Raw genomic sequence first — 23,008 nt, 5'->3', positions numbered from 1 at the left:
AAAAATCGATTGAAATGCTGGCTGAAAGGAGCAAATTTACATGACTGCACTTTTCCTTTTAAAGGATGTTAGTATTTATAGAGAATTAGCAAGTGAAAGGACTTTAAACAAAAAAAATGACATGCTGGTTCTCCCCTCATACATTTTGTACATAGTTTTTGTGGCTCAACTTACCCATATATGGGGCAAGTTGAGCCATTTGACATCGTTTTTTTCAAAGGTCACGATGACTTTCAGTGTGGGGATAGAAAGTTATATATAGGTGGAAAATATTTCAGAAGAATTAAATTTCAAGGCAAGGTACTTATTTCGACAAGATTATTAATCATATCAATTCTAACATGCAAAAAGCAAAAACTGTCACAACTTACCCCGCCTTCCCCTGCATGTTACACTTATTAACAAGTAAATATAATGTGCTTACAGGAATGGTTTAGTTTATATTATAATGGATAGTTTTAATCAAAGCGTAGTACAAGATGAAAATTTACATATTCAATTGTGGAGAAAAAAATTCCAGGAGTGCAAAGCAATAACACGAAAAGTGATAAGATAGCTCCATATTAGAATACAATTTCCTGCTATTTACATAAATTATCGCGCGAGAAAGTACTGTTTAACATTTCAACATAAAATTCATCATATATTTTTCATCAGTTGTAAACAAGAGTCAAGTGAATATAACCACGGTAACATTGTCCTGGTATAAGTGTGAAGGTTGATAGCGTGAAAAAAAATATTTCGTTTACTAACATATTCAAACAAGAGTTAACGCACCTCGGAACGGTTTTAAAAGGGTGTGGATGAGGGGAGGGGCTTGCCTGACAATGCTCATTTGAGGCACAATCCGATGGTCATTTTTACGATTCTGTACATGTTTGAAAAAAGCGTGGGGTTGGGAGGTCCATACCAAAGTGCTGTGAGGTCTGATGACACCATACATTCGGCTGAAAAGGGGGTATTCTATATCTGTTTCTTTCCCAAAAGCAATTGCACAAATCACAAACAAATTGTAAAGACAGATAAAAGTTTATGTATTCTTTGTGTTACATTTTAAAGAAATTAATGATTTGTATTGCATGATTTTAGTGTGCTTGGGTGATCGAGCGTATGTAAGTATGTAATTTTGTTTTGTTCTTTCAAAACTGAAAACAATTGAAATAAGACGTATGGTTACAAAAGTTTTGACTCTAATTTTGTCCTGGAGGACTTGGTGAAATAATATGATGAGATAGAAGTTCCGAGGCAGAAGAAGAGGTTTTAAGGACAATGATTTTATGCATGTTATGAGAAAGTGTTGCAAAGTCACATAAATAGATTGCACATTGTCATTGGTTACATACTCTCTTAGAATTAAAAAAAAAGAAATAGTAGGTCAGATTGATGTAAGTGTTGCCTTACTTCTTCTTGAGGTTTTTTCTGCTCTTATTCAATGGGTACATGAAGATAGGACTAGACATGAGTTACATACTTCCAGTTTCTTAAAAATATCTTTTAGTTTTCGACACAGGACAAAGGTACTTGCTTTCATTTGATTGCACCGTTATGATCATAATTCGATATGATACAAATTAAAAACTTTACTACCAATCGACAATTATTACCATTGATGCTCTAATGATTTGATGCATATGATACAGGTATTACATGACATTGAAAACGTGCTGTTGATTGTACAAATCAACCGATTTATTTTCTAAGAGTATAACTAAGGTTAATTAAGGAACAGCAGAGAATGTTTACTTTTTTACATTTATGAGGAATAAATTAAGTATTTGCGCGCAAACTGTAATTAAAATGTCCTTTGTTACTCCTTCAACTAGGCTTAAATTCATGAAATTATTGGCGTAATCACCTACGTTGTCAGGATTCCAGCGATCTGCCAATGTCATACGACGGCCCACCATTTCATACTTGACTTTGCTGCAGTAAGTAAATGTTCTCTTCAACCATATCAACATACATATTATATTCAGGTGACGACGGTCATGATGATCAACGCGAGGATGTTGTTCTTAGTCCTTCTTTAGGTATATAGCGGTGCATAAGTAAAATCACTGCAATTGAAACTTCGGTATTTTTTTAGATTAGTTCAATACTACTTTAGTGTTCCACCACTCCCCTTATCGCTGCGATATATAACTCTTAATAGAGTTTGCTTAGTCCAGTAATTGAGTGTGGTTAGTGTCTGCAGTCATCAAAGTAAGTATTTCCGAGGTTTATGTCAGACTATATACCTATCATTAGTTTATTATATGATTTATCATTTTGTCTTCCTAACAAGTCAGACGATCCTGTTGATGAAGCACGTCTCCTACCGTCATATTGCCGAACAATTTTAGAGTAACCGGTTGAACCTTCTGCACATGTTACTGAGCCGACAGACTGCATGGAAGGTGATTCTACCAACTCGTATTGCGAGGTTACGCCTTCCTGGAGCGGATCGGTTTGAGGCCTGTTGGGACCCCTTTGAGGGGAAATGTCGATAGGTTTACCAAGTAGCATGCGATGTCGCTCTAAAGTTTTAGGAGACCATGTCCCACCCTTTTGGTTCCCAAGGCTCGATGACTTTTCCAGGACCTGTTTCCCCTTTTTGGTTTGAGGTGGCTTCAAGGCTATTTTTTCCTTGTACTTGTTGTTATTATCGCTCATATTCCTCAACGATGGGCCATCCTTATCAGGGGAAACGGCACATGTGTCTTCGGTTTCGTCGCAAGGGGAACATGTTTTATCCTTATTTGTAACGACTGGCAATACTTGTCGCCATCTCTTGTTGACATCATGTTTCTTGGGAGGATGCACGGCAATGGGTTGATTTCTCTGGAAACTCTCCCCTTCAGACCATGATGTTTGTTCCAACCCAAAATAAAAGGGCTCTGATTTTTCGAGCTGTTTCTGAATAGTCTTTGACAATTTTTTCTTTGGCCGACATTCTCGAAGGCGGACGCTGGGTCGCCTCTTAGTGTCATTTAAATCTACAATTTCAGTCACAACATACGCTATAGGATTATTGCAAGGTGATCCGTTTGACCCAGGGGTACTTACAGTAGATTCTGTTTCTGGCTTGTCAGTTGGTGTCCTCTGTCTTCTTGAAGACCTCTCCCCTTCTACCAACGCATTACTCGTAAGCGCTCGCGGTCTTATGGATTTCTGTGAGTGTAGATCTGGACCATCGATCCTGTTTCGACCATCCAACGTGCAACTCTTTTCAAATACTTTTTTAAGGGGTAATGCCAGACTGTTCTTGAGTTCAGCAACTGTGGGCGAGATTAATCCGCGTTCAGCTGTAGGCGAATCGTTAGTGTAACTCTCTAAGCAATTAGTTTTGGACGAGTTATATTCTAATGGTTGATGTGGCGATTTAGGCTGCATAACCGGATAAGGAGAAACAACGTCGTCATAGTCATCATCTGGAGGAGCGGATTCATTATTTTCATCTTCACGCAGGTCATCTATATAAAAAAAAAGATTTAGTACACCAAATTATTACAATTAGACATTGGAAATAGGTGGGGGTATCTCTATTTGCCTAGATTTGTTTTGATACAAATGGTATAACCGTTCTACTCAGCTGGAAATTACATATGGACAGGGCTGAATGTGCAGAAAGGTTTTGTTCAATATCAAACTTATTTGTTGTCAATGTTTTCAATAAACGTATACCCATTTTGGACATTTTGTACTTATTTTTCATTAATATATTATGTATGGAAATGTACACCTCAAATGATACTAGCCTCAAGTATCATGACTTTAGGTGATATGTTCGTGCTTAGAAACATTTATATCCAAACTGATTTATGCGTGCTACATATATGCCTATCCTCTAATGTGAATGATTACTAAGATATTAAAAATAAATCGTCATTATTAAATGGGCAACTTCTTCCTTTGGAGCTATTCTTCTTGAGTGGTTGGAGGGTTGGAAAGTGTGCATTTGATGTGCTCAAGTACAAATAAAAGATTAACGGGGCTTCGAATAGGATGTATAATATATGAGCCTTCGATATCATGGACACTCTGGTGTTAACTTCACCTGGAGTTTTAGTTATTGCCAAATAGTTAACTTGGAGTCATTAGAGAATGGTAATTGTTCACTTGAATTTTTCGAACATGTTCTCAAAAGGCCTGTAATTGATTTTTCTGTGTTCGTTCTTTTAGATGAAGTTCAAATAACACCGTTCCTCCCTGAATACAAAAAATGATAAGGAAAAATTATGACGTGATACGAAGGACAGCTCCGAAGGTAGAACCATATATTTTATTTATTATTATTTTAGCAATCATTCGCATTAGAAGATAGGCCTGCCTGTGTAACACATACGTAGCACGCACAAAGAAAGAGAAGGGAAAAAAGAGGAGAAAAAAGAAGAGGAAACATAAGAGGAAGAGGACGAGTGAATAAAATGAGGAGAAGACTTGAAAAATAATTTTAAAAATCTTTCATGTCGGGAAATAAAATTTTTGCTCGCGCTTCGCGTACGCATTATTCATAACTACAATAATACTTTAAATGTCCAGTTTTCAGGCCATAATATTGACAGATTTCGCGCTCTCATGCTTTGGAAGAGTAATAGGAAGATAGTCATCATTTTCATATAATGACATAATGTCCTTATCCAAGTCCTATCAAAACGCAAAGTAATAATAATGAAACATCAGCTCTTTTTTAACTGTGACCAATATCTTCCTCACAATTTTCCTACAAATTGCTTGAAATACAGAGCTTAAATTGACCCTTTTTCAGATCGGAATGTCATGTATTTTTAGCTCGCGCTTTGCGTTCGCTTATTTGATTTTCATGATTAGAAGGTATTTCGGATACCCAAATTCTAGGTCAAAATCTGAAACACATGGGCGCATGTTTCTTCAGATACGCAGCTTGTTCTCTATTTAAATCATTATCCAGTTTCAGATCACGATATCAAAAAATGTCTGCTCGTGCTTTGCGTTCGCATTATTAATGTAGGAAAATTTCCAATTACTCATCCTTTTTATGATTTACAAAACGATAAAAGAGTGTCCAGAATTTTTCAGTTCGCGCTTCGCGCTCGCATCAATTGTTTACTTATATACTGATCATTTTCACGATTACAAAAAGTGCTCAATAGTTTCCATTATTCAGGTAGAAATGGCAAAATTTTCATCTCGCGCTTCGCGCTCGCATTATTTAGTATTTAAACTATATAACGTCTTCATGGCAATGGCTAACAAGCAGTTGTTAGATCATTTTTTGATCAGATTAAGACGAATCAAAACTTGCCCTTTTCATGACTACAAAAAGTGCTTAGAATTTCCATTCTTCAGGTAGAAATGTAAAAATTTGCAGCTCGCGATTCGCGCTTGCATTATTTAATAGTTGAAATATGTAACGTCTTGATGGCTAACAAGCAAACATATCTTTTTTTATCAGATCAAAACGCATATTAAAAATGTATAAAAAATTTCTGCTCCTGCTTTGCGCTCGCTTTATTGATGTAGGAAGATTTCCAATTAGTGAACCTTTTCATGATATACAAAGTATGAATAGAGTGTCCCATTTTTAGGTGTAAATCTCGATTTTTTTTCACTCGCGCCTCCCGTTCGTATCAATTATTTCAGTTATATACTTATCCTTTTCCATGCAGGAAAAATGTCAAATTTTTTTCAGCTCGCGCTTCGCGCTCGCATTATTTAATAGTTGAAATATGTAATGTCCTCATTGCTAACAAGCAGCCGTTAACAGATCCCTTTTTAACAGATCAAAATATATATTAAAAATAAATTCTACTCACGCTCGCATTATTTGATAGTTGAAAATGTAACGTCTTCAAGGCTAACAAGTTGCCTTTAACAGATCCCTTTTTATCAGATGTAAATATTCATTAAAAATTTCTACTCGCTCTTCGCGCTCGCAGAAATTATTTAGTTGGATACACATCTCGCTCTGGATCATAAACATTTCCCAATATGTTTAAATTTGAAGACAAAATATATAAAATAAACAAAAAGCTCGCGCTTCGCGCTCGCACTTATTGAATTAGGCTTATGATAAGTGTTTGTGTGTCTGTGTGCGTGTGTGTATTATAAAGCTTAAAAGTGGCTATTAGGACGACCCCAGCAAAGAAACAAATAAAAATTAACTTCGAGCGGCAGATTGGGAGAAATGTGGCTGAAAAAAAATCGCCCCCCCCCCCTATTGGCGAAGGCTGGATCCGCCCCTGCGTAGTAATATGTTTGGGTCGAATAAGTGCTAATATAATCTCATGTTGCATAGGGCACTTCAGGTAAGTTGATTTGAGATTATGTTTCAGGTGTGCATTTTCCATCGCTGCAGAGAGAGAGAGAGAGAGATTGGGCTAAAATATTATGAAAGTATTCATATTCTCTTACCTTCACCATAGCCTTCACCATCCTCTGTAATTATTGGAAGCTTTTCATTGTCCGACCTGCAATGAAATACAATTCAGACAGTTATTGCAATATGATTATAACACAGATCATATCCCGTTGTAATTTTCGTACCACAAAGTTATTGCGATTTCTTGCTGGTTCTCATTCGGTAACATCCAGCTTTGCGTAAAAAAATCAAGGAAAGTTCTGTATGTACACGTTGCTACACATTTCATGGAACAAAAATTGGTTTGGACATTGCAGAATACTTGCTTCTTTTTTCCTTCTTTAGTGGATGTTTGTCATTTCGAAGGATAATTGTACTCAAAGGATATGGATTGGATGATGATTATGATGATGGTGGTGGTGATAGTGGTTATGATGATGATGATGATGATGATGGTGATGATGATGGTGATGGTGGTGGTGATAGTGGTTATGATGGTGAAGATGATGATGACGATGATAATGGCGGTTGTGATGAAGATAAAGAAGATAATGAAACAACAATAAACAGGACTGTAAAATCGGTGGAGAAAAAACAATCAGGGACGATATGACCCTCGTTTTGTCTCATTGATATTTGACGATGACATTTCCACATTTCAAAGCATAAAGAATAACACATCAAATATCCATGATCATTCGTATAATATTCAATTATCAATATGATTAAAAATTGCTCTATCTCATTATAATGTTTAATAGTTATTTTATCTCTTTTTTACCGTACTATTTGCCAAACCATATAAACATGATCTAGCCACTAGAAAAATCGAATACCTTGTATTGAACTTGATTAGCTGCGTAAGTCGTTTATTCAATCTGACCATAATGATTGCTTGGATGATACAAAATGTGAGTGAGATAACACCCAAAGTTGTTCCGACTGCACCCAATATCAGTGGATCTGCAAAGATAAAGTAAACAAGTGAAAAGTGAGGTACATGTATATGATATACTTAATCTAGTTTAATAGAGGGAAGATATTCTGTATCAAGTCATCAATGACATTGAAACATTTGTGGTAAAATAAGGACAATAAGCCCGGAATAGTGATGTGCATAATCGCCGTGCGTGTGTTTGCACGCACTTGCATCGCAACCTGCGAGCGAATATGAGCAATTTTTGTGATCCGCAGTCTTACATTTTCGTGGTCATATCAGGCCGTAGATTTATATTGAAGTTGTTTTTCATGTGTTCCTTATTTTCTATAACTACTGTAGGCTTCTTAATACCAGGACGAAAAAATACAGTAATTATGATACAAGAGTGTAGGGACGAAAGGAATATCAGATTATGAAGAGAAAGTGTATCAAAACTAACATCAAGATCGCAATCAAGCGGGATAAAGAAATAAACAACTTAAAGATTATAAGTGTGCAATTAATTCTAATTTGCTGATCATTCTCAAGTGTTCATGAAGTTCTTTAGTTGTGTGACGATTAATGCAATAAACTTATAAATGTATTTGAAGGATTCTAGAAACGAAACCCCAAACTTGAAACCTAATGATATATTGTCGTGCAAATGTCGTACGACGAAGTGGGAGAGGTGGGGCTGTTTAACTCCCTCTGGCCTTTAATGTTGAAACCTTCCATTTCACTGCATTTTTTTTAATAAAGATATCCACTATATCAATTTCAAAATAATGGAAATATCCAGGGGCGGCGATCCAGGGGGTGGGGCACATTAACCCTCCCCCCCCACACACACACTTTTTGAAGCACTGAAAAGGTGCCCTTTTTACGCAAGAAAGTGCCCCCTAACGTACGTGTATTGTACCCCTTTCATTGGAAGAGGATCCGTTTGAGGTGTTACCAAGTGCCCTTTCTCGGATAAGTGCCATTAAAAAAAAATGCACTCTCTAGGACGTGTTCTGTGCCTTTCTCATCTGAGAAGGACCCGATTTATGTGTTTATGGAAGTGCAATATCTCGTATCAGTGCCATATTTTACCAAACCATTCCCCCTACGAACATGTTCTGTGCCCCTTTCAGTACCTGAAAAGGATTCGTTTTAAGTCTGAGCAAGTGCTGCCTTGCCTTCTTGTATGTGCCCTTTCTCGGATCAGTGCCGCATTTATCTAAGAAATGTGCCCTTGCGAACGTATTTTGTGCCCCTTTCACCTGAGAAGAACCTGGTTTATTTGTTAACGAGTGTCCTTTCTCATAGGTGCCTGTAAGTTGCCCTGAAAAAAAACCGCACTCTTCGTGCCCGTGATCGCGCGGTTTGTTTATTTAGTGCCGTTTTCCCTTCTGTAAGTGCATAATGAATGGGAAAACAATGTGAAAAATAACTCTACGTGCCCTAAGTTTCATGAGACATGTGATTGGGGTAGATAAGTATTTTTTTCGTTGTTTTAAGATCATGGCCGTACGCAGCATTTTGAAAACTTTTTTTTACTGCAGATTTTCACAAACATCAAGTACTTCAAAAATTTAAATAAACAAAATGCAAAAGAACCTTAATGATACGCTCGGTCGCTTCGCCCCCTCGCTTCCAATAAAAAAAATACGTGTGCTCTCCCCCCCCCCCCCCTCAGCAAAACATTGTTGCACATGGTCATGTTCAAGTTAGGGCCATTTTCGAAAACAGGTGCCCCTTTTCCCTCTGCCCCCCCCCCCCCACTTTTAACTTTAATACTCATGTTAAAGCTTGTGCATAGTTTTGGTAAATCCACCAAAATGCACCTATCACTATTCCAATTCATTGCTAGCTAATATGAATGGATATGCCCTATAACAGTTATGATGTGGAGGATATGAAATGAAGATGTGTTTTACAGGATAAATTTTGCGATTTACATGGAAATTTAACTTGATCGGGTCACCCGATCAAATTAAAATATCTGTGTGTTTTTGTCTTTCAATTAAATCCTATTCCAAATCATGGAATGGGCTGAAACTTTCAAGATATGTTCTCTGTCTGTAACTTTTGGATATCTAATCACTAAATTTATAAGATAAGTGCTTGAATGCCCATTTTTGTCTCACCTGCGAAGCAAAGTGAGACTATAGGCGCCGCTTTTCCGACGGCGACGGCGGCGGCGGCGTCAACATCAAATCTTAACCTGAGGTTAAGTTTTTGAAATGACATTATAACTTAGAAAGTATATGGACCTAGTTAATAAAACTTGGCCATAAGGTTAATCAAGTATTACTGAACATCCTATTAGAGTTTCATGTCACATGACCAAGGTCAAAGGTCATTTAGGGTCAATGAACTTAGACCATGTTGGAGGAATCAACATCGAAATCTTAACCTGAGGTTAAGTTTTTGAAATGTCATCATAACTTAAAAAATATATGGACCTAGTTCATGAAACTTGGACATAAGGTTAATCAAGTATCACTAAAGATCCTGCATGAGTTTCACGTCACATGACCAAGGTCAAAGGTCATTTAGGGTCAATGAACTTTGGCCGAATTGGGGATATTGGTTGAATTCCCATCATAACTTTGAAAGTTTATGGATCTGATTCATGAAACTTGGACATAATAGTAATCAAGCATCATTGAACATTTTGTGCAAGTTTCAGGTCTCATGATTAAGGTCAAAGGTCATTTAGGGTCAATGAACTTTGGCCGAATCGGGGTATCTGTTGAATTACCATCATAACTTTGAAAGTTTATTGGTCTAGTTCATTAAACTTGGACATTAGAGTAATCAAGTATCACTGAACATCCTGTGCGCGTTTCAGGTCACATGTCCAAGGTCAAAGGTCAATGAACTTTGGCCGAATTGGGTGTATTTGTTGAATTTCCATCATAACTTTGAAAGTTTATGGATCTGATTCATGAAACTTGTACATAAGAGTAATCAAGTATCACTGAACATCATGTTCCAGTTTCAGGTCACATGATCAAGGTCAAAGGTCATGTAAGGTCAATGAACTTTGGCCATGTTGGGTTTTTTTGTTGAATAACCATCATATCTCTGTAAGTTTATTGGTCTAGTTCATAAAAAGTGGACATAAGAGTAACCATGTATCACTGAACATCTTGTGCGAGTTAGAGTAGTATTCAAAGTCAGCACTGCTGCTATATTGAACCGCGTGATGCAGGTGAGACGGCCAGAGGCATTCCACTTGTTTTAATTTAAAACAAGCATCGCCGAAAGATGGCGCTATATATCCAAGATTTGAATATTTGAAATTTTCTCAGAGAAGTGCAGTTGGAAAAATATCTAACGGTCTCTACGCTTCAGTAAGACTGTCATATTAGATGATATTCGATTATCAATCACATTATTGACCCTTAATACCAAAGCTATACACAGGCTTTAAAGGGAATTTCATGGTACTAAAACATCCCGTTTTCAAGTCAATATACACATTGTATTTCCTCACACTACGAGTTTTTATTGTTTCTATGTAGTAAAATATACATCTTTTCACAAGGAGGCCTACTTAAAGTAATTGTCTGAATATAAAACATTTCCAGTCCGTACTTACGTTCGCATTAATGGATTGGTGATATAAATTGCTCTTCATGAATTCCTAAAAAAAAAATATTTAAAATGCCCTTTTTAGTCTGAATATCAAATATTTCCAGCTCGCGCTTCGCGCACGTATTATTTCTTAAATGAAATGCAAATGGCCTTAATTAATTCCTACAAAACAAGCCTTAAAATGCCTCTATTTTGGTTTGAAATAAAAAAAAAAATCGGCTCGCAATATTTGATTACTGGGCCTACGGATCATGTTCATGATTACAATGAATACAAAAAGTGATTCATGTGTTAAGGTTTAATTCTAAAAAAGAAATATCAGCGAGCGCTTGCCGCTCGCATTAGATGAATATTATCAGTGGCGTAACTACGGGGGCATGGGGGGCACGTGCCCCCCCCCCCCCCTCAATCGGCTGACCGAAAAAAAAACGTGCAAAAGGAGAAAAAGAGGGAGAAAGGAAGAGGAACGTAGTGGGAAAGAAGTAATTATCATTCATTATAATGGTATATTATATTATAATCATGTTATGTTATATTACACCGGAGACATTTTTATCATAACTTCATGAAACACAATTCACTCAGGGCCTATGTTGTCATTGTTCCTGGTGCTCGCATTGTCTGTTTAAAGAGATGAAAATCAAAAAAATATTAAAATGTTGTACGAAACTCTCCTGTTTTAATTCAATAAACACCAAATATATTATTGTTTATGTAGTGACATACACTTCTTTTTCATGACTACTTATAATGATTGCCCCATGTTAAGGTTTTAATATAAAACATTTTCTGCTCTATGTCGGCTCTCCGTGCACTCCTAAAATAAGTCCTTAAAATGTCACTTTTTCTGATCTAAATATCAAATATTTTCAGCTCGCGCTTCGCGCTCGCATCATTTGGTTAGTAAAATATGTATGGTCTTAGTGAATTCCTACAAACAAGCCTTAGAAGCCTCACTTCAGGTCTGAATTATCTAAACTTTCAGCTCGCGCTTCGCTCTCGCAATATTTGATTAGTGAGATAGGTATGGTAATCATGATTACAGTTACTACAAAATGTGCTTCATGTGTTCAGATGTAATTTTAACAAAATCAGCAAGCGCTTGGCACTTGCATTACATGACTATGGTGAGATGTATATACTCTTATTGGATTCCTTTAAAAAAATCCCGTTTGGGGTCAATATATACGAAATTTCAGTTCGCGCTCGCAACATTCGGTTATACCCCCATCTCACTAGATTTTTTTTGTTTTGAAGTAGTATTTATTAAAACATTCAGTTCAAAATCATACATACAATAGTATATTAACAAAACATTGTTCACAAAGTCAAATAAACAATTCATAATACAAAAAAGAATTGTACAAAAAGAAATACAGAATATAAGACTCGAGTCATCAGGAACAAAATAGTAAAAAGTAAAGCCCTCCCATCCCAACTGCCCCCTCCCCCCACATCCCATCCAAGCCCAGGAAGCGCGACCTGCTTCCCTCCCCTCAACCCTACCCTCCATTTCAGTCTACTGTGTGCTTGAACTTTCTTAGCCTCAGCATCCCTAGAAAATAAACTTGTCCCATTTTCTGAAATGGTTTGTTAATAGACCTCTCTGTTCAGCTAGTTTTCTTTCTTCAAGTCTATCTTCTTGTATTTTTTCCTTAATATGGTTAAGGGTCGGTGGATCTTTTGTGTTTCTACTATTTTTTTAAATCATATACTTTATGAGGATCATTATGTGATTTAATAATTGAGCCTCTCCTTTAGTTGACCCTTCCACGCCTACGTGTACACCTTTTTTTATCTATATTTGTAATGATAGGGAGTTGAAGCATGTTCCCACATTCTTTCCATATAGTTTTTATTTTATCACATGAAAAGAATATATGATCATATGTTTCTTCTTCTTTACTGCAAAATGAACATAAATCATCTGTTGTCATTTTAAATAAATATAAATATTTTTTTGTGTATAGTATATTGTGTAATATTTTGAATTGAAATTCTCTGAGTCTGCTATTCAGAGTCGATTTTCGTGGTCTTAGAAATATATCAGATATATCTTTTTTTGTTATATTATATTTTTCCTCAAGTTTTTTAAATGCTTGGGGTATATCCGATTTCATACTTACAAGAATATCATATATTCTTTTTGATGTGATGTCTTGCAAGTCAAAAGTCCTGCCTTTTAATTGAAAATCCAAAATTAACTCACTATCTATGGAACTTTGACCCTTTTTTCAGCAAGTCCTTCCAAAAGTATGGAATGTTATTAAAAATTTCGAGTATCTTTTCTATTTCAAAACGATCCAAACCCATTTTTTGAAAGGTCGAGATAGACTTAATCTTCCCATCTTTATCTACAATATGATGGAGTTTATAAATTTTCTTTCAAAACAGCTTGTCATTATAATATGTTTGTCCTTTCAAACGGATGAACCTATTATTGAAAATGATCTCATTTCTTTTATTCTTCTCTTCTTTAAGTAAAAACAATTTCTTATTGAACGATACATCTAACATTTCTGTATAAAATTCTGGCAGTTCAAATTCTATCAAATTCATTGTGAGGTTACTAAAAAAAAAAAAAAAAAAAAAAAAATTAGCAATCCTCCCATATCGTGTGCTAAGTATCTGAAATATTGTTTCCATTTCATTTTTGGCTCTCCCATTATAAGTCTTTTAATCCACATAATTCTTTGTGTCTTAATGAATAACTGAAAATTTGTCATTTTTAGACCAGCATGACCATAAACTAAATAAACAATGTCTCTTTGAATTTTATCTTTACCACCCCATAAAAATCCAAAGATCAGTGTATTAAGATCCTCTATTACCCATGTCGGGACAATGGTAAGAGAAGAAATGTATATCAATTTAGATAGTACAAATGTTTTAATTAACTGAATTTTGCCCATTAATGTCAAATCCCTTTGCTTCCACCACATCAAAATTTTCTTTATTCTACTAAGTATTTCTTTGTAATTTATTCTTACTTGACTTTCTCTATCTAATGAAAAATATATACCTAAGATCCTTACCATCTGCTCCACTTTACCAAAAGGTAAAATTTGATCTATTTGTTCATGGTGTCCCAGTAACATAATAAAAGTTTTATCTTTATTCATCCTCAAACCTGACGTTTCGGCAAAACATTCGAACAGCATATCTAACTTTTCAAAGGACTGAGTGTCTTTTACAAAAATTATCATATCATCTGCGTATAAAATTTGCTTAACTTCTGTATTTCCAAACTTAATTCCGTGAATTTCTGGATCAAGTCTTATTCTGTTAGCCAAAATTTCAATACATAAAATAAAGAGATAGGGGGATAACGGATCTCCTTGTCTTAATACCCCTCTCCCTATATCAAAGTAACCTGTTGAAATACTGCCATTGAAAACACAACTTTCAGCTTTTTTATACAAAGTACTTGTCCATTTACAAAATGAGGGTCCAAAACCAAACGTTTGCAAGACTTTAAACAAAAAACAATGTGAAACCGAATCAAATGCCTTTTCAAAATCAATGGCCAATAGATATGCCGATATATCATTTTTTACTGAATGAAAAATCATGTCATCTATAAGTCTAATAGCTTCCCCAATATTCCTTCCTTTTAAATATCCTACTTGGTCGACATTGATTATTTCATGCAACACCTCCTTTATTCTTATTGATAGTAGCTTCGCCAAAATTTTGTAGTCTACATTTAACAGTGAGATGGGCCGATAATTTTTAATACGTAATGGATCCTTTCCTTCTTTATGAATTAAGGTAATAGTTGCTTGTATTTGTGATGGCGAAAGTTCTCCTCTCATAAAAGCATTATTTAAAGCATCAACTAAAACATCCCCAATCAGCGGCCAGAACACTAAATAAAATTCTACGCTAAGCCCGTCATTACCCGGTGATTTATTTAACTTCATCCCTTTTAAGGCAGCTAAACATTCACCTTCCATAATTTTCCCTTCACATGATTTCATCGATTCTTCTGATAATTTTGTTACATCGGAGAAAAAGTCATCATCAAGGATTTTATCATCTCTCTCTGCGTATAACATGCTATAAAAATTCCTTATTTCATTTTTTATTTCCTTTTGATCAAAAGTTAATCTATCTCCTATTGATAATTTACGTATATTTGTTTCCTTTTTGTTGGATTCCATTAGCTGAGTGAAGTACCTGGTATCCCTTTCCCCGCTTTCATAAAAAGAAGCTCTCGATCTGATTTAAAGACCTTCGCTCACATAATCATAACATGCCTTTAATTCTGTCTTTTTAGATGGCGATTCCGCTGCGATCGTCAAAAATCGACAAAGCGTGGTATATCGTAGCTTGAACGTGGCTTGATCTTTTCAATCTTCTCCGTCGTACCTTGATCTTTTCTGAAGCGGCAAGGATCGCCACCATCTTCCTGGTCGCCACAAAATTTTGAACATGTTCAAAACTTACGTAGCGAGATCGCGGAGGTGCTAAAGCGCATCATAATCGAGTCAAGAGCGTATTACAAACGACATATTCGTAGCTGTAACGAAGCTCCAACGCACAAAGCGTAGTAGAAGCGCATTAAAAGCGGCACCGATCGCCCGTGTTTTTCAGGCCCGTTCCCAAGACAATTCTGCTACGCTGCTTCCGTTTACGAGGCGATTGCCTTGCGCTCGACACGCTTCACACCGTTTCCACCACGACGCTTTCCCTTTGGGTGGCATGTGGCACACGTTCTCAGCCCGCTGCAGGCATTCGCGTTGCGCTTATGCTGCGCCGCTGATGACTGGCCAGCGATTGAGCAGCGACCGTCTGCGTTGCTATGAAACAACGTGCCGGTGGTAGCGGATTATCACATTTTCAACAGATTACGAGGCGACACCACGACGTTTTCAAATATACTTCCCAGAAAAAGGACCAAAAAGGGAAGCTGCCCAATCTGTTATGCCGGCGGTCCAAGAGGAAGCGAACAAGAGGTTATGGTGGTGGTAGAGGAGGAGGAGGAAGAGGAGGAGGAGGAGGTATAGTAGGAGGATGAAAATCTAACTGCTGAGCCAACTTGAAAGAGAGAAAAAAAAGACGCTCGCATGTCTTGATGACGAAATGGGTTACCTCCGCAAAAATATATAAATTGAATATGTTTTAAAAATAGAATTAATTATAACTACAGTGACAGTGAACAATATTAAAATTTTGATGATTCGATCACTGATGTATTGATTGGCAGGGGCGTCGATCCATTTTTCAGATTGGGGGGGCAAAATCATGAATCAATTTTCCAAAAGCGCTCGATAGTGCACACACACACACACATATATGCCTATATATATGTGTACATATACATATACACACACACACATATATATACATATACACACACACATATATATATATATATATATATCTCACCAGCAGATTAATGCGAGCGCGAAGCGCGATCTGAAAATTTTGATATTTCGATCTGAAAAAAAATGAGTTTAATGGACGTTTTTAATAAAGAACAAGATATATATATCCAACAAAAGATTATTGCAAGTCGAAGTGGGAGTTCTTTTGAGGTTTAGAACTGAAAACGGGACCATATTCACCTATTTAATCATGGAGAGTATAGGTTTTTGTTACAGAAATGATGCGAGCGCGAAGCGCGAGCTGAAATTTTTTGATATTCCAATCTGAAAAGTGGACATTTTGAGCACGATTTTAGACGAAGAACGAGTTGTGTATCTCAATCTCGCTTGCTGATTTCTGTGTAAAACATTACAATCTTATTTTATTTTTAGCACATGCGGAATTATTGGGGGGGCAAAACGATATGTTTGCCCCCCCAATATTTTCATTGGTGGGGCGATCGCCCCCCCTGCCCCCCCCCATAATCGACGCCTCTGTTGATTGGGAAAGCACACTTTATGGGGATTCTGGCATTGTGCCCCCCCCCCTTATGAGTGCTCTCACATAAGTAGACTACTTCTTGAAAGCAAATTTGAAAGGAATTTACCTAACAATTTTGAGTGACAAACTTTTGTGGAAAAAATAAACAAAATATAAAACATTTTTATGCTCTTTTATGAAATTCTGAATGCATCCCTCATATTAACTATTAGGCTCATCGACATCTTTTGAGTGAAATTTTAATATATATTGTATATTATGACTTAAGTGACAGCCAGGATCGGACCCAGTATCTTTTTGGCCTCCTCCTACTGTCCTCGTATCAGGTCCTCGTATTCAACTTCTAATTGAAGTTGTTGTATAATGCTAAGACTTATAAGTCCAACCAAATTCTGGACATCCATCTTGGTCGGAGGTTGGCAATCGACTGAAAAATGTCTCATGTGCCGCGATCAATATGCCGATTGCTTGAAATCGTTTCAAGAGCCCATCATGAACCTAACACAATCGTTCCATTCGTAGCACCACCGTACCGAGGTCCTAATTAGCGTATGGGCCTCGTTGTACAGTCGCTTTGATCGCAGAAGCAGCGCATCACATCTGCCTCAAATCGTGGCAAGAGAGTGGCAGCGTCGTACTACCAGCGTACCATCGCCTTCAGCGAAGGTCCGTCGCAGTGAATTTGTAGTGCAATCGCCTCGCAGGCTAAAAATAGAATTCGAGGACGATTCTGCTACGCTTTGCGGGATTTAGACAGATCGCCATGGTCGCCATGGTCGCCATGATCGCCATCCTAGTGAGATGGGGGCCTTAGTGAAATACGTATGGTTTCGTGAATTCCTACAAACAAGCCTTAAAATGTCCCTCTTTAGATCTGAATGTCCTAAATTTTCAGCTCGCGCTTCGCGCTCGCAATATTTTATTAATGAGATGTGTATGTTATTTATGATTACAATGACTACAAATGCTTCATAAGTATTTAAATGTAATTCTAAAAAAATCAGCAAGCGCTTGGCACTCGCATTAGGGTGATTTCATACGTGTCGTACGGGACATTTAGAGAATATTTGACAGTTTTTTTACAAGAAAAAACAAAAAATATTCCAGTGACTATAGGTGATCATCAAGTACTACCAGAGTGTTAGACAAACCAAGACTTAACATGACTTGAATTCACATCCTGTGTAATACAGATTTAAAATAGTAATGTGTCGTACGGACGCAGAAAAAGTGGCTTTTTTAGAAACCTCAAGTTTGTACTCAAAAGTCTGTGAGTTTGGCAAATAAATTTCATAGAAACTGAACTCAAATTGACACTCAATTACCCAAGAACAAACACATTTATAAAAGAAAGCAAAATAAACATTCATGAATAAATAAAACAAATTATAATTTTCGAGAACATTGTGGCGTACGGGACATTCAAAATGTGTCGTTCGGGACATCTCTAAATTGAAGCCAATCTTTCTTACTTTATGTCTCTTTGACTTCTTCAATCACATTATTTGGCTGATGATAATGATAATCCTATCAAACTAAGACATTCATTAGGTTAGAAACCGCTATTAGTTGAATATTTCTGTCAATATATCATAAACAAAATAATGTGTCGTACGGGACACTTGTGTGTTGTACAGGCACTTGCGTGTTTTACTGGGCAGCCTGAATAAAAAATGAACTTTTTATCAATCAGAAGGAGCATTGCCCCTAAATTCTTCCTTTTTTTATGAAAAACCTTTTAATAAGTAGTCATTCAGGACAAGTAACCTCAATGTATACAATCGGGAGCAATATGTTATCATTTTTCATGATGGGAATTGTACAAGTGTTCACAGCATTTTTACGAGCTAAAAAACTTGAGGTTTTGTGTGAAGTTATATTTCAGTGAATTAATTGATGATTTCAAAACACTATTTAAACAATGAATGAATGAAACTTTGTGTAAATTATGGGGCTAAAATGTTATAATTTTTTATATAAAATGTATATCTACATGATGTATGTCACAACTGTCACTTGTAATTCCACAATTTTTTTTTCTAAAGAAATGCGGTTTACTTTTTCAAACCCATCTGCATTTCATGAAACCATAATTCATCGTTTGTCTTATTTTCCAGATTTTTTTTACAACTTGAAAAAAGTAAGGAGTTTCAATACGGTATATAAAAAAATTAGTGATCATCAAGGGAAGTCAAAATAGATGATCATGATGATTGATAAGTATTTTTTTTTACATCTGATAATAATTCCACATTACCATGCAAGAGGAAGTCATCTTCCAGGCTAGGTTGAAATAATTATAAAGGATTTCTTTTCATGCTCAATGAAAAGAAATTAACCTTCTCTGACCAGTGAAAATCACCAGTTTATCTGAAGGGATTCACAAAAGAATAAGCCTACATGAAATCAATTTAAATGTTTAGAATCACCTATTTCATGTTCTACGGAGATGAACAAAGTACTTTTTCAATTCTCTTTATGTTAAATCAATTAAATGAATTTAAATATGCCTACTATTTATGGTTTCTGAATCCATATCCTGCAATTAAATGCATTATATATTGTGTGTCGTACGGGACAACTTTTAATAGGACAATAATTGAAAAATGAAGGGCAGTCATTAGATCCTTATGGGATAAATCGATCACCCATGGGTCAAAGAAAGAGAAACTGATTTTATGAAATGGCATCATCAAAAACAAAATTGTAGGAAAAACTTTTGCTTTGTCATGTGTCGTACTGGACATTGCCAAAAATAGGTTCGGAAAAATCAGGGCTGCCCCTATTATGGATCATGACAATGTTGTAGATATTATTTGGAACCATCAATGATATATTATTCTATTGACCTGCAATGTTTTCATTCTTCTCGTACTTTGCAAATAATTGTTTCAGACGGTGTTTGCACTTGACTATTCAATTAGCAAAATTATTGAAAAATTAAAATTCCATTGTGCCCCCAATTAAAGCTATATATGTCTTCACTTTTGGTTAAAACTCATAATTTTCATAAAATTTAGGTATCATAGCAAAATATTACACTACTTATGACTTATTGAAAGCATGTTGAAATTTATGATATTTTTGAAGTTCTAGTGTGGAATCGCCCATTAGATGAATGGTGAGATATTTTATACTATTAAGGGATTCCTAAAACATAGTCCTTAAGATCTCCCTGTTTGGGGTCAATATATATATACAAAAATCATGATGATGATGATGATGATGATGAAGTAGGAGGAGGGAAGACGAGGAGGTAAACGAGGAAGAAGATGAATAAGAGGAGAAGGATTCAGAAGATGTGGGAAAAAATTATTGTATTTTATATGTACATGTATTCATTCGAATGTTGTGGGGAATGTATGCGCACCAAATCCGTAAGCGTACAGACACTTATAAGCATCGCATTACCAATTACAAGTACAGTGGATAGTGTCAGGATGTTCTACAGAAATATTATTTTTGTTGAAACACTTCCTCGTTATTATAATGACGGAGAAATACAATGGGGGTTTCCATTTAGGTTTATATTCACAGTATACTTCACACTGCACCAAACGTTCAGAAAGTGACAAATTCTCATTTTGTAATTTGGAAGTTATTTCTGTACATGACAAATCATTCATCGTTTGGTGAATGTATTAATATTGTGTTTACAGATAATTACATGCTTGCTTCCTAGTGGTTTCAAATTCTTTGTATGAAAGGACAATTCCCTTTACTAAAACCAGTATGTGTCCTTTCCTCTTTTTGGAGCCGAGTAATGTTAAAGAAAACAACAAAAATTAATCTAATATTTGTTAATTTGATGTTATAATAAGATATATAGCTGTCATATTTAAAGAAGGGAAATCGTTTTTCCAAACATAATATTTCTTCTCTTAACAATGAATAGCATTCTTATATATGTCCTTACATTACTTTCAATAATTATTTTTAACGAAATGCGTCATAATTTGTTCATCCTATGTTCTCACACTAAATCCAAGTGTTTGTACATTCAGATCGTTTTCATTAAGAGCGTTGCTGTATCAAAGACATAGTTTCATTACAATGATATACATTAACTCATGTTAAATATGATATATATCGTGTGTATACATTGGCGGCGGAAGCCACAAATTTTAGGAGGGGACAACCCAAAATATTTTGACAAGCGAAAAAAAAAAAAGGTTTTCAACCCAAACATTTTAAGGGGGGACGTAGGAAAATAAATTGACAAGCAAAAAAAAAAAAAAAAAAAAAAAAGGTCATCAACAACAAATTTAGGGGGGGACTGTCCCCCCCTCCTCAAATTTAGGGGGGACACGTCCCCCCTGTCCCCCCCGCTTCCGCCGCCTATGTGTGTATATACATATATATATATATTGCAGGTTTTAGGAATCGAGATAGTCAGTATAGAAACGCATAAAACTAACATGGATGACATTGGAAGTATAGGTTTAACTTAGTTTTGGCCTTCCGTTGTGAATGCCCCAAACAATCAATGCCACAGATCAGACTGAACTAATACATGTGTCCTAACATCGTTATGGTATGGGTGATATAAGATATAAAGTAAATCTCGATTTTACATGAAAATTTTGGTCGGAATATCCTCATTTCAAATATATGACCCCTTCTTAAACACTGGCTGGACTGCACAATATCACTTTTTGTGGCGTTCTAATAAGGCCACAAATGAATTTACAATATAAATATTCAAATGCCCCTTTTCAAGAGAAACTTTAAAGAGAGAGCTTTAGATATGGCCGAATGTATACTGCATTTTTTTTTCCAATGATCTTTGTATGAAAAAGATTCAACGGCAAAATCGACAATGACCAGACCGACAACAGCTAAGGTATTTACTTTTTTAAAAACAAGTGCACACCTAGTTACCAATAATGCGTATAGCATTTTCATTTATTAGAATGCAGGATAAAAGAGCATTGCCGATAAATGCCTTGCTCACGGGCATAGGTTTTGCAGCCGGGGATCGAACACTGGACTTTCCACGCATAGTCAGGCGCCTTACACCACTCGGCCACGGCACCTCCTCGGCATACAATTGCATACAATCGATCATTTTGAAGTCAATTTTGCGAGTGTGACCAAGAATTATGTTGCATCGAAATCATGTTAGATAAAATTCACATTACTATTTGAAGCATTAAGAATTAAAATATTATTTTCATCAAATTAGCTTGGAGAAATAAAATGAAAAGGAAAAAAATGATAGATGGAATAAGAAGGATGCCTGTAATATAATACAATATGATATCAATCTTAATAGTAATAATAATAATGAAAATAATAAATTCATTAATAATGATGACAATGACGCTAATGATGATCATGGGTATTATTTTTATTAGTAGTATACCAATACTGATGTTGAAGAGGATGATAGTAACAATTAATAATTATTATGAAGATAATGGTAATAATAGTGATTATATTAATGGTACCAATTGTAATGATTAAAAAAAATAAACATTCATTCATTGAAAATGCAGCTCCAGCTCTATTTGTCATTGTCTCGATAATTGTTTGGTGTACTTAATCCTTGATACCAGAGGATGACGATGCCATGACTAACTAACCAACAATATCCTATAATGAATCCAATTAAGTCATTAATTCTAATCAGTTGACTAGAAACAGTTGATAAAAAAACTTACCAGAGGACATGTTGCATTACTGATATGCGTATGATACCACTCCAACACCGCATGAATTCCCTCTGGAGATTGATTATGTTATATCCTTCTCTCTATAGCTCTAGTTTTGTATATGACGTTTTTGATAGGTAAGCATTTGTTTTTAACACAATCATAAGTATCGAGATCTTGAACTTATATCCGGGGCTGTGGTTTACATTATTAAAGAGTCGTTATCTACGCATAGGATATCGGTTTCCTGAAGTAACAGATCGAATATGGTAGACACTTAATTTCCATGTCAGCTGATGTTATATTTGGGATTGGGATTCACCTTATGGAGGTGGTAAATTATATAATCAAGACAGTTAATGTAATTGTTACGCAATATAATTTTTTTTATAAACATGTAAATATACATGTATTACTTGCTCGTAAAATATTGATTGCAATTTGAAGCCCAATAGAGGCCTATTACTGGTCAAGTCAGTAAGATTTATTCATTAAAAAATGCAATGATCAACAATTGTGTTTGATATTGAATAAAATCATTCTTTCCCTGCATATTGTCAGAGACCTAAAATATGCAAACCTTAATGTTTGTTCGTAATTTTATTACAAGGGAAAACATATTTCAAAATTTCCAGACTAGTGGCACAATTATAGAAGTAT

General features: G+C 35.7%; 1 protein-coding gene across 2 annotated transcripts; it reads right to left on the bottom strand.

The window, feature by feature from the left end:
- Positions 1–322: 322 nt before the first annotated feature.
- LOC121410813 lies at positions 323–22,495 on the bottom strand. Of its 2 annotated transcripts, none has more exons than XM_041603125.1 (4): positions 22,358–22,495; positions 7,156–7,282; positions 6,373–6,428; positions 323–3,452 (listed from the first exon to the last, which is right to left on the bottom strand). In XM_041603125.1, the coding sequence occupies exons 1-4, from the start codon at positions 22,365–22,367 to the stop codon at positions 2,230–2,232; spliced, it is 1,416 nt and encodes a 471-aa protein (XP_041459059.1). In that variant the 5' UTR covers positions 22,368–22,495; the 3' UTR covers positions 323–2,229. The 2 variants fall into 2 exon arrangements, with proteins under 2 accessions (XP_041459059.1, XP_041459060.1); XM_041603126.1 differs by lacking the exon at positions 22,358–22,495 and adding an exon at positions 10,828–10,859.
- Positions 22,496–23,008: the final 513 nt, after the last annotated feature.

Source organism: Lytechinus variegatus, chromosome 3 (genome assembly GCF_018143015.1).
Source record: "Lytechinus variegatus isolate NC3 chromosome 3, Lvar_3.0, whole genome shotgun sequence".
Classification (NCBI taxonomy): Eukaryota; Metazoa; Echinodermata; class Echinoidea; order Temnopleuroida; family Toxopneustidae; genus Lytechinus; species Lytechinus variegatus.
Note: the sequence above shows the minus strand (reverse complement) of the source record. Positions and strands in the feature narration are given on the sequence as shown.